Genomic DNA, 12,636 nt, shown 5'->3' on the forward strand with positions numbered 1-12,636 from the left:
CTACATCTGCCTGGAGGCCCACCAAGCGCTACCCCAGCCTGTCCACACAGCTCCTCTCCCCGCTCTCTTCCCTCCAGGTGCTGCAGAACAGTTCTTGCTCTTGGCTCTGCCTTGCAGATCCCTGAGGTTGGAGCTGACTGCACTTTTCTTCTTCTCCTGGTTTTCGACCCTTGCCTTCAGACACTCGATCTCCCTGTGGAGGTCCGCAATGGTGCTGGTGTATTGGGTGATGTGGTAGGAGACGTTCCACAGGTTACATTTTACCTGGTGAGCCAGAATACGTAAGCATTTGTCCCACAGACTGTTATTGCTACAATGGCTGCTAACAAAGCTATGCTTTCAGTTGGAGGGGCACTGAATCCTGTGATGCAGCAGAATTTTCCCTCATGAGTGGGGAAACTGTAAATTAGTGGTTTTCCCTAATTCTAGGAAATTCCCAAAAGGTCCACAGGGAAAACACAGAGATCCATGAAGAGTGAAAACCCTGTTGTAGATCATTGTTAACCTTGCTTCACACCACAAGCCTGTCCATTTTATTCCTCCTTTCTGCAGCCCCTCGGTTCCACTTCCAGGCCCAGCATCCCCACTGGGACATTCCCCATACACTGTCCTCCCAATAGTCATCTTCCAACCATCGTTGCGTATGTTCTGCACCCAGGTCCGTACCAGGCACATCATCCTCTGCCTTTCCATTATTCTGCTCCCTTGTTTTGACCCTCATATTCCTCTTCTCATCCAGGACCCACACAATTTGCTTTTCACTGTTCCCGTCATCTGTTTTTCTTCTGTCACTCATACTGAGCCTCTACACCAACCTGCACTGCCCCCTCATGAAGTTTGTGCTCCCTTCATCCAGCACAGCTTCTGTTTCCACTTTGCAAGCTTTTGATTTCTAACCCCAACCTCCTTGTGAGTTGTTTGCTCATTTACCTTTTTCTCAATGTTTTTTGCTCAATAGGTGTAGATCAAGGTCGTTTCAGATTCTTCAAAGGAGTTACTGGCTGGGTTGATATGTGCAATCATAACAGTCCTGCTGTTGCCCCCTAACGAGTCCTAGGGAGATGCAACATTGGTGTGGTTAGTATGGACATGACAGGGGCTTGCTGCTTGGTGGTAACCACCACGGCTGGGTACCCCTGTGATTCATTGAGATTCTGGTGGAGAATCCCAATTAGGAGTGAAGGAAGTGCTGGTAAAAGACCATTCACTAGGCCTTCTCTCCATCAACAGCAAAATCAATAAGTAATTAACTTTCTACAAAAGATGTTTTTCAAGAAAATCACAATTTCCACAAATACACTGGCAGCTTCTCAATGCTGCTCACAACAGAGCAGCTGCCTTTTCCTCCATCCTTTCTCCTCTCCACCATCCTCTAGAAAACACATCTCTCAGGCAGCGACAGTGGTAGCTCGGCACCAAGGCTTGAGGTGAGGTTCATAAATGAAGTTGTAAAGGATCCATAAAATAACCAGTGTAGCAAAGAGGCTGTCTGCAGCCTTTCTGATTTCCTAAAGGAGAGACAACTTATGACAGCACACAGTCACTCTCAGTCTCTCTTTCTCCTGCACCAACAACATCCAAATTTATTGGCCAGTTTCAGCCAAAACTTAGAGAAGGGTTGAAACTTTCAAAGGCAGTAAGTTAATTTTAAAAAGAAAAAACAATCGCTTATCACCTGCAAGCTTAGAGGTATATGACCCAAATCTGTTAGGATTTCCTTATCCCTGTAGGAGGTCCCTCCTTAACAGCAGAGATGACAAGACATGTTTGTTAGAGAGGCAGCACTGTCCGAGTCAAGCCCAGATCCCGGAAGAGCACTCCAAGCTGGATGAAGACAATGTACAGAGATATTCAAGGATCAGCTTTCAAGCCCTGTCTGATTTCCATGGCGATAGCAGCAGCAGACACACCAAGCTCCTTGCCGACCCGCAGCATACTGGACCTTCAGCAGGTGTGTGTCTGCTGTCTCGAAAATTGGCAAACTGGGCCCGGCTCGACGCCTTTTCACTCAAAGTGTTGATGCAGTCGCCCAAAGCCAGCAGCGAGCGGTTGATGTGGGCTCCTTCCTTCATCCTCTTGCACCGGTTCTAAGTCTGTTGGGAAGGTAGGGAGGGAGGTGGGACAGACAGGCAGAGCGAGCACATGGCTCAAAACAGTGGGTCTGTGCCTAGGGAAGATGTGCGGCATCACCGGGGTCAAGGTTTGGATGTCAAAGTAACACCTCCTGCAAAAGCAACCTGAAAGTTCAGGGTTAAACCCCTCTCTGAGGCACAGAGGTGCCAGTAGTAGTACACTTCTCAGAAAAGATGACCCAGCTCTGACCTCTTGGTTCTTAAAAGATAGCTATCAATTATCTTCTAAAGATTATTTCGGAAACTAAGACGCATAACTACATCACTACAGAATTCCTGGCCTCAGTAGAAGTGCTGGATATGTAAAATATCTCTCCCTCAAACCACTTCCCTGAGTTCCAGCATTTCCTCTTTCCCATAGGAGCCAGCTGCCTTATTTTCCACCCACCAGCATCCCTCTATTCCACTGGTACCAGCTTTCTCTCCAACAGCCTAGCCGATCCCTGCCTAACAGACCTCAGCTTCTCTTCAGATGTGAAATTCACTGCTGCTTTTTCAGGTCTGAGAAAAGGCTGCACCCAAAAGCTGGTTTATATTTTTCCAATTATATTAGTTGGTCTGATAAAAGATATTACCAATGTCATCAAACTTTGTCTTTATTTTCAGGCTGTCTCAGGTACAACCTACTGCTCCAGAGCAACAGAGAAACACACGGTGCAGGTTTCCCCAGGGAGGAGGGCAGGCACGCAGACCCTGCACGGCAGGCCAGGGAATCCAGCCTGGTCTCACCAAAAGCTGCCAAGCTCCAGCCATACCTGGGCTGCTTCTCTCTGACCCCACCAAGTCAACCATGAAAAGCGTCCCAGTTTGCACTTCTTCACTGACCGCCTTCCTCCGGCTTTTCTGCGTCACTGTCACCTGCAGCACTGGCTGTGAGGGGGAGGGCGTCCTGTTGGCAGCAGTCGTTTCCTGGGTGTGTTGCTTGTTTCCTTTCATTAACAGCTGCACGATCTAAACGACGCAGGAAAGATGTACAGCTCTGCCTGAGCCTTAGCACAGCCTTTCCCCGCAGACTGAACCCCTCAACCAGGGTACGGGCAAACGCTGGGCCTGTTCACGCTAGCAGGGGTTTTGCTGTTGATTTTCCCCAGATCTCCCCCTTTGGCTTGTGACCTTGGAAGCGTGGGTTTGTTGGGTTCAGGGCTGTTTTCCTGGGAGGTGTGTTTATCTCAGTGTAGCTCAAGAGGGTTTCGTTATTTCTTTTCCCTCTCCTGACGGTTTGTTAACATGCGAACACAAATGAAAGCACTCTTGTCCTTCCAGGAAAGCAGCATGCACGCCAGGGAAGCAGAGCTAGCAGGAGGGTAGCTGGAGATTTTAGCCTGTTTTATATCACTCACACGGCTCCATGATCTGCCTGTTCCATACAATTCATCACATTAATCCAGTTCCACCAAGGTCCTGCTACAAAAGGCCCTTGCTGCCGAGTAAGGCACAGGCAATAGCAAAGTGTCAAGAAATTTTAAAGCACTGATGCGTGATAGCACAAACCCCCACCCGTTTCCCTCGCTGTGGACCATAGCCCAGCGTACGTCCTGAGCGTTGGTAGTGGAGACTTCCATAATTCCTGCTATCTGGATGCTGCCTCTGGGGTCCTCTCTGAGGTCTAAGAACTCCGAGGATGGGTTCAGGAGGTCACGGATCACTGGCATAGATCTGAGGGTAGGGAAACAAGGCTTGGTGTGAGACTAGCACTGGGTCCTTAGATCTGAGAAGAAAGTTGAGTTGATCCTGCATTTCTTTGGAGTGGAAGGGCAGAATGGAAGATTCGAGTTATTACAACCCAAGGGGAGAGCCGCACGACGGACAGACTTGGTTCTCCACTCCACTTCCCATTACGCCTGCTCCCAGGGGTCTGCTGAATTCCCACAGGGCCTGGATCCAGGGCAACACAGACACTTCACCTCCAGGTAGGACATGGAGACTCAGTAATCCATCTCCTCGGGGGTAGCTTCAAGGGCCTTAAAGAGGTCATCAAGAGCGCGGATGTAAATCCCCAGGTCACAGTCCATCCCTAGCATCGTGTAGGTGTTTTCTGCTTCTGTTAAAGATGCAAAGAAAAGCAGCAAAGTCCAACTTCCTTGTGAGCAAGTTTCCACAACAAATAAAGCCCAATTCCATTCTGATTTCTGTCCTTTGGCCCCAAACTTCCTCCAGTTACTCCCATTTCTTACTCTACAATGACACTGCCGCAGGAAAGACATGACACGTGCCATCCAATATGGGTAGGAAGAGGACTTTCAGATGGCCACAGAGGCAGGTTAACTGTCCACCCAGGTGTTCAGAGCTAGGATAGAAATTTATTTTCATGTGGTCTGTAGCCTACAGATGCTTTCTACAGCTGTACCTATTCTCTTGAGATCAGTCTCCAGCATTTCAGACGACCTCATCTCCTCCTCCTTCTTCTTAACGGGAAGATTTGTCTCCACTGAATTCCACCCCAATTAAGTGACTTCTCAAACAGGGTAGCTTTGCTGTTACTTTAGCATTAAAAGAAGATCCACAGTTCCTGATGAGAATGGTATTTTAATGCTTCAGTCTTGTCCTCAACAGTAAGCAATTAGGCATTATAGTTCATTTCTGGTATGTACAGATACATTTTATTCATCTGAAGCAGTTCAGCTACAGGGACTATTTTACCTGTTGGACCGTATGTAAAAATGGTTGCATTGTAGCCAAAAATTACTTCTCCTATCAGGCTTTTGGTCATGGACACATATACTTCCTCCTAATTCAGTCCAAAAAGGCAAAAACTTATGGTCAGGCATAACAGCTGTCCAAACAGTCTATACCTAATTGCATTCCTCATGATTTTCTCATCTATGTTTTACAAATTTCCTGGGCTTCGGAACGATTCGTGAACCATTTGAATTCTGACACATCATCAAAATAAGCAGAAAAGCACAGAGGTTTATTGAATTTTCTAAAGGCAGGCAAGATGCAGGTGCTTACTAAAATAAATGTCCTTAAATTTGATTATTTTCTTGGACTCTGAACATGCAATACTTTGGTTTTATTTTGTGTCTGCTGAAGAAGGGAGTAAATTCTCTCCCTGACCTTATCCTTTATTGAGGAGTGCCACTGGGCCTCCAAAAATGTCTTAGATAGCATACAAGGGTGCTACACTAACATTTCTTGTGAAAGAGAAAACAGAGAACTGAATTGCCTGTGAGAAGCAAGGCTGCAGTCACTTCGTGGTGATCACAAAATGCAGGTGCTGATGAAATCCTCATGCTGCACCTTACATCTGCTGCACAACGCAGCTCAGTAAGGGCACTAGAGCTCACCTCATGAGCCTGTAAAACAAAAGAGGCACAGGGAAGGAGTGTGTGAGCCGCAGAGCCAAGCAGCATGACAACGATCTCATTCACCGGAGGCGTCAGGAGACAAAGCTCTTCCTCTCTGCTCAGGTGTGGTGCACCTGGGGAGTCCCGATGTGGGAAGGAGAGGCAGACAGAATGCTGCACGTCTCCCCGCTTCTCTGACAAAAGGAAAGTCCTCACAGTCCTCTCACCTTCGGCACTGTCACCTTTTATCTAGGTGACATGTGGCCTCTGGGTTGTGAAGTTCTACTCACCTGCCAAAACCATTCATCTAAGCAGGGAAAGCAATTCTTACGTTAAGCCTTTTGGTTAAAAGAAAGGGAAGGATGTTGCCTGGGTCACTCTGTGATCAAAAACCATAGCAAATACAGATTTTTTTTTTCTCGGGATCTCTTAGCTCGCAAGATGTCCCTTGGATGCACCAGGACCACCCTCTGTTATAAAATAAAGTCAGAAGAACCACCATTATGTCTGGGTTTGGTTCACAGTCTGTTGGGATTTCTCATCACCATCGCACCTCTTGGCCAAAGGAATGTCGCACTACAGCTCTGTGTGGAAAACACACACGCACAATGAGGACACCGATAAGCTTTGTTTTGCAACTGATGTCGTAACTTCTGTAATTTGGAGAAGCAGTAGCTGCTACAAAGTGCTCTGAAGGTCCGTTGTGCAGTGAAACAGTCGCTGGCATTGGGTAACAGCGGTGGTTGCTGGGACATGACACCCAACTGACCCCCGTGCAAGCAGGAGAGGGACAGGACCTCTTACCTCCATTTTCAGCCAAGATTCAGACAGAGGAGCTGTAAAAGAAGGTAGTCAAGTTCCTCAGAAGCAAAATTACCCAAAGTCATCTTCCAAAGCCTTTCCTGCAGAAGGCTAATAGAAATATCTGCAGTGCTCAAGGACAGAAACTTCATTCCATTTCTGACTTTTATTAAGGAAAAAAACAAAGGTGGGAGAGGAGTTGCAGCCAGTTACAGAACTGGTTCTGTTTCTTTTCAGTCCCTTAGGATCTATTTTGGTACATAATTATCACGGTATATAATTTCTGTGGGGAACAGTGTTCTATCTCCTCCACTGAAATGGCTCATAAGGAGATGCTGAAGCCTCAAGGGAAGGGACAGATAACCCTGTGCCTCCTACTCCAGAGCAGCTTTCACTCCCTCTTAGGTAAGCAGATCATTAGATAAGCTATTACAGCATAAATCAGCCACCACTTGACCTACAGAATAACACCATTTGTGTGCCAGGCATGGGAGACAAGTGGCCATGGGCATCCAGGAAATGTCAAGACTTTTTAGTTTTGCATTTCCTGCTAAATTTCAGGTCTCTTACAAGTATCTCTAGTTTTGATCTGCAAGTTTTCAGTTACCAGAATGACTTTTTTTGTTGTTGTTAATTCTTTAGATTTCACCAGTCTGTCTCAGGCTTTAAAACCTGAAGCAACACAAGTACAAACTCCGGAGGGAACTCCTGCTTTATCCTCGGCGGCAGCATTTGCTTGCAGAAGATGGGCTGACACGTAATCATGTGCACATGCAAGTGTGACAGCCAAGAGCAGAGCTTGAAGAATGAGGTCAGCATGTTCCCTTTAGAAATTCTGTCTGTAACACTTTCAGGCCCCTTTCACTGGAGCCTTATAATGTCCAAATTTTGCTTGCAGCGTACCCACGCATCCAAAAGAGTCCTCCTCTTCCAATCTGGGGCTGACACCTTGTCTAAGAGGCAGTATTCTAAAAGCAGAAATCTTCTGTGATTGCACAGGAGCATTAAAACATAACAAGACACAGAGTTAATTTTAAGTTAGGATTAATAAGCAGACAGAGGCAGCTAAGTGAGTTAGGCTGGGAGTAAAAATAGCAGGGAACATGATGTAAATCTAAATACACCAAGAAATCTAAGTACTTCAACTGCCCAGTCAATTAATTTGCTTTCATAATTCCAGTTATTTGCATTATTAAGAGAAACTTATTCTCATAGAAAAAAGTTACCCAGACTAATGTAATGCACATTTCCTTCCCAGATTTCCATTAGAGAAAATAGATCTCAGGGCAGATGATGCAAGTCTGAATAAGCTGTGTAAAAATAGAGCTGATATCCTTGTGAGGCTGCTTTAAAAAAGAGAAAAAAAAACCAAAACCAAAAAAAGAAGGATGTTTCACCAGTAAGGTGCTAAACAAATATTGCATTTATAAGATAATTCATGAAGAGGAAAGAGAGATTCATGCTCGCTGCTTCTGAGGGCTGCACTCATTTGACTATTGCGCGGAGATGAGATGTATTACAGAATTAGCGTGCATTCAGAAAGGGTTCAGAGAAAGATTAGCTGAAGCACAATAGAAAATAATGGGATTGACATTGGAGTAGGTAAATAAAGGCACAATGAAAATGTGTAAATAGACGTAGCGATGTAGAAAAGGTAAGCAGGGACCTCCTGCAATCCCTCCCTCTTAAAAAGAGGAGCAAGAGCTGAAAGATGCAGAACTGGAGAAAAGAAGCATCATTTGCAGTGGAAACTGCATCCCTGCTGTGTCACAGCAAGGCCAGCAGTTTTGCAGGATTTGAAAGCAAGTGTTTGCATGTGAACCAGAAGAGCCAGAGTCTCGTGGTGGTCCATGTGGTACCCAGCAGACTCCCCGGTCCCCACTGCAGGTGTTCTCCTGCAGCCCAGGCACGATTTCCCCCCAGCTCACCCACTCGGCGGGCAACGGGGGCAGCTCCCTGCTCCAGTTCTGCTTCGCTGATGGGATGGGTGCAAAGGGCCACCTGCACACACACGTGGTTTATGTGTGCTGAGGCCACCCAGGCTTACCTGCAACGGGGCTCAGCTCTGTGCAAGCACCAGCAATTCCTACAGCTTCTTATTGCATCTCTTCTGCTGATCAATCTTAAAACCTTAAGCTTAGGGCCTGGAGAGTTTAAGGAAGTTCATAAAGTTTAAACCAGTTAATTTCTCCACGATTTGCCCTTTTATCTTGAAAATTTCTTCCTCCCTCTTCCCCCATTTCTGTCTCTAACACAGCGAGACTCCAACTGATTGACAGAGAAGGCGGCAGAATGAACTCAGCATGTCATTGCTGCTGCCAGCGGGAACCTTCGGAGATCTGGGACCGCGGTACCAACAGCCACAGAGCTGAGCATGCTTACAGATTCCCGTGGCGTTCCCAAAACACTGATTAAAGTTATCCATGACAAAGAAAGGGAATTGCATTTCACTAAGTACCCATTTTGTTTAATCCCAGGTAGCAATCATTATGAGCCTGTTCAACCGGATCAGGGCAAGTTGGCTCAGATCTGTGCAGGTCCCACAGGGTTCCTCGAAAGCTGGAATTCATTGCAGGACTGGAGCAATTATAAAGTAGCAAGTAACCGCCAGAGCCTTGTGTCACAACTTAATCAGTCAGAAACAGGGTACTCCATTTCGAAACATGGTAATTTGAAAGACGGTAATTTGACTCGAAGATTTAAAACACACTGGCTGCGTTTGCCAGTATTAATGAGATACAAAAGCACACGTATTTCAGCCTGCCTAATCTATAGGTGAAGCAACAGCCAAAGTGTGGTGTCATGGATCTGTTGTGGGGTTAATTGGGCCCCCTGAAGCTGAGGTCCTGGCTCTGGCTCACTTTGCAGCTGTGGGTGAGCTGCACAGTCCCAGATCCCAAACCTGCGCACCCGTTAGGAGGTCTCCAGAGGAGACCACCAATTTGAAATCCCACCTAAAAGCTGCCTGTGGCATCTGAGCTAATAACAGACTTGAAAAAATTCCATTTTCACCTTTCCATAGCTGTTTTCCCTCTCATGAAATACAGCAGCATCCCCTTAGAGCTCCTGACAGGAGAGCTGATGCTGATAAAACACTGCATAATGCACATAAATGATGCCTCATCAGAAGGGTGTGCAATTATTGAAACAGACTTGTTCTACGGCCCCACCAGTCACAAGCAACCGGTTTCTATAGGAACCAGATTTATTTCCACAATAACAAGTCAAGCTACCTGTCAACTTAATGAGGGTTTCACGAACAGCTCTCAGTCTCAAGCGCTGTAGTAGACGTTTTTGAGTCGTTCTAGCAACAGCAAAGGAACATTTCTTCACTGTGAGTATCTCGGAAATGGAGGGGACCTCCTTGGCTTCGGATAAAATTCACAAGAATGCAACAATTAACTTAGCTTCGCCATCTCCCTGAACACATCTGAGTGACACTGTTATGAGCATCTCATTCCCATGGGCTGAACTTATCTTAGAAGCATTTGAAAATATTATCTGGTACACCATAATCCCAGTTCCTGCAGGAGCGGGGGATAACGCAAGTCTCTCTTGGACAGCCTTAACCTCCAGGACAGTCCGGTTAATCACTGTACGTGGTAAGCCCTAGCCAGCGAGGGTAAGGAAACAAACCCAAATAAGTAGCATGTGGCGACAGGCCACACCAAGTACTAAGGCTTTTTCTTGCAGTAGAGAGGAATGCAAGGAATTCTAGATATTATTGACTTTATTTTAAGCTATTCCACTTTGAGCAGAGGTTTCTCCTCTTCTTCTCAGTCGTGTTTCAGCACAATGCGAGGGCAATGCTTCAGCTGAACAGAGCCACAGGGTTGAAGGTTGAAACTTGGGAAAGGATTACATTTTCAAAGCACTCCTCTTACTCTGATCAACACAGAGATGATGAGGTCCTGGAGCAGGTGCAGACTCAGGCAGGGCTATAATCCCAGCTGGTTTTAGCTGCTCATTATGTATCTGTCACTCAAACAGATCCCAAAGAGCTGGGCACACTGCAAATCACTGTTCAAGGAAGACTAACCAGCACCACCTGCCAGGTTACCCAGCCTCACCTCCCCTAATATACATTTTTGTTCTCTGCAGGATACTTGGACCCAACTTTTACTTTAAATCACACAGAGCTTTGCACAAAGAGAGCAAGCGTAGGTTTTTTCCTCTGGCTGGATCACAGAGAACAGGAACACCAGAAGACAAACGTGATAGGAAGGATGCCAAGGCTGGGTACAGCCCAGCTGCTCCTCCCTATCCCATGTCCCCCCCCCAGGCAGGTGGACTCACCATAAGCTGCTGCTCCTTCATGGCCGAGCCGCGAGATGATGCCAGCTCAGGGCTGGGCGATTTGCCCAGGGAGGTGCACACCGAGTTGAAGCCCTTCGGGAGACTGCACAGGCAGCAGGCGGAATGGTTCAGAGGCAGCAGCAGTGCTCCCCGCAGGGAAGGGAGAGAGAGGCAACACCTGCGCTCCCCCAGGTGGGAGGTGACCGCAGGGACATCAAGAGGAGAGGCAGCAGGGAACTACTGAGCCCCAGAGCAGGAAGGGAGCTGCAGCAGCTCCCTGCTACGCCAGGCTGCCGAAAGCAGCGTGCAACCACTGCACCCTGTGCGGGAAACGGTGGAAGGGGTCAGGATACGCAGGATAACCCACCTGCAAGCCCAAGTTACTTCTTCGTATGCAAATCCATCTCACACACCCTTGGTGAGCTGGCCACAGCCTTCATTTTCTGCCCGCTAGGATGCCAGACTCTTCCTTGCCCTAGGATCAAACACGCAACACAGCCAGGCACAGGGGCCCACAGCTCCCCCAAAAGCTGAGCAAGAAGCAGCCTGGCCCCTCCAGTCTTGCACAAGAACTGACAACCACCATCGAGGCAGCCAGGGAGCAGTTTGCTACCTCCCTGGGCTAAGTGCAAACTTCCCTTGTATTGTCACTTCACGCCCAGTGGCACTTAGACTCCTACTTTCAGGAAGGCAATCCTTCCACATTTTTAGTGTCAATCCATTCATTACAACAACCTATTAAAAAAACCACAGGAAGATCACCTTTTGTCTTCATTATTTATTGACAGTAAATGAGTCAAAGCTCATAAAAGTTACAGTAAGGCTTTATTAAAAAATATTAGAATTTAAGAAGTTAAAACTTAGTATAGCAAGTGAACAAAACTTGCTCTGTGAAGTTTGCATTAAGGACTGCAGAGGGTTAAAAGGTCATGAGAATGTTTATGTATTACAAATTCAAAATAAAGACTGACAGTAAAGACTAGCCCAGGATTATATGAATTGTTCCAGTTAAACTTGCTATTTAAGAACAATCATTAAAAATACTTAAGACAATACTTGAGCACACAGAATGAGAGATACTATCCTACTTAATGCTTAAGGTTTGTTTCCCTCCCCCTCCCCTTATCCCTCCAATTCTGGCCCCGCAAGGGCATTCAGTGGAGGTACAACTGCTGTTGGGAGCCTTTTTCCCCACCCATATGTATCTCTATACTGTACCTACAAACCTGCTTCTGTTTTGACCATCCTTCAGAAGCCCCTACAGGGGCCACAGGCTGAAAAATGGTACAGAGTACTTGAAGCTACAAACCAACAGGGATTCAACCCAGGAACATTCTTCCTCCCTACTACAACTCCTTGTGTTATTCAGATACACCAAATAGTCTAGTTTACCAAATGCATACCCATAAAGCAATTTCAGTAGCACATAATTTGCAAAAAGCGTTTGAAGGAACACTACAGAAGAGACACAGTAATTGGAGAGAGCAGTGTCAGAAATGCCAGCGTAACAGATGAGGAGAGGCCTTAACTGCTGGTCAGGACAACGTCTCGTCAGCTTCCAAAGCTCCTACAGGGGTATCAAGCTTTGGATTTTTTTCCTCACTGGTATTTTTTTCTTTGCACACTTCAGAGAAACATCTTAGAGGAGAACTCAATTCTTCCAACGTTGGCATTACATTTCTTCCCTTTGAAAATGGCCAGGAATAACACACAGTAGCCTATTAAAACTTCATTACATGGAGATGGGAAGGGAAAAAAAAAACCAAACACCTTTCAAATCAATTCCTAACTTAGAAAATTATTCAGAAGTCAGCTCTTCACAACTCAAGGGTAATTAAAATGATTCCTGCTACAGAAGTTCAAGCCATTACTGGAGAACTTTAACATGCTAGAAGAACTTCTGCACCATTTTGCTAGCAAGTAAATATTTTTTCCAGTCCAGTTGAAAGATGAGCTTGGTAAATATTGTGGACAAAACTTCAATCATCTACATAAACTGTATACATGGATTATGAATGAACAAATGCTGAAAACTGGAAACTAATATAGACTTCTGGGAAAAAAAAACACCCACTGGTTTAACAGCGAACTTCTGAAACTTAGTCAATACCATCATTACA

At 46.1% G+C, this 12,636-nt stretch overlaps 1 protein-coding gene across 1 annotated transcript in view; it reads right to left on the minus strand.

Moving 5' to 3' along the window:
- LOC104050549 (kinesin-like protein KIF19) overlaps positions 1-12,636 on the minus strand; it is a 15,216-nt gene continuing 2,580 nt past the window's right edge. The window contains 11 exon segments of the mRNA XM_009511430.2: positions 1-264; positions 931-1,053; positions 1,943-1,958; positions 1,960-2,087; positions 2,883-3,083; positions 3,665-3,777; positions 4,024-4,173; positions 4,773-4,860; positions 5,789-5,821; positions 5,824-5,889; positions 10,517-10,619. Of these exon segments, the coding sequence (XP_009509725.2) occupies positions 1-264; positions 931-1,053; positions 1,943-1,958; positions 1,960-2,087; positions 2,883-3,083; positions 3,665-3,777; positions 4,024-4,173; positions 4,773-4,860; positions 5,789-5,821; positions 5,824-5,889; positions 10,517-10,619 (1,285 nt within the window).

This window comes from Phalacrocorax carbo, chromosome 10, assembly GCF_963921805.1.
Source record: "Phalacrocorax carbo chromosome 10, bPhaCar2.1, whole genome shotgun sequence".
In the NCBI taxonomy this organism is placed as follows: Eukaryota; Metazoa; Chordata; class Aves; order Suliformes; family Phalacrocoracidae; genus Phalacrocorax; species Phalacrocorax carbo.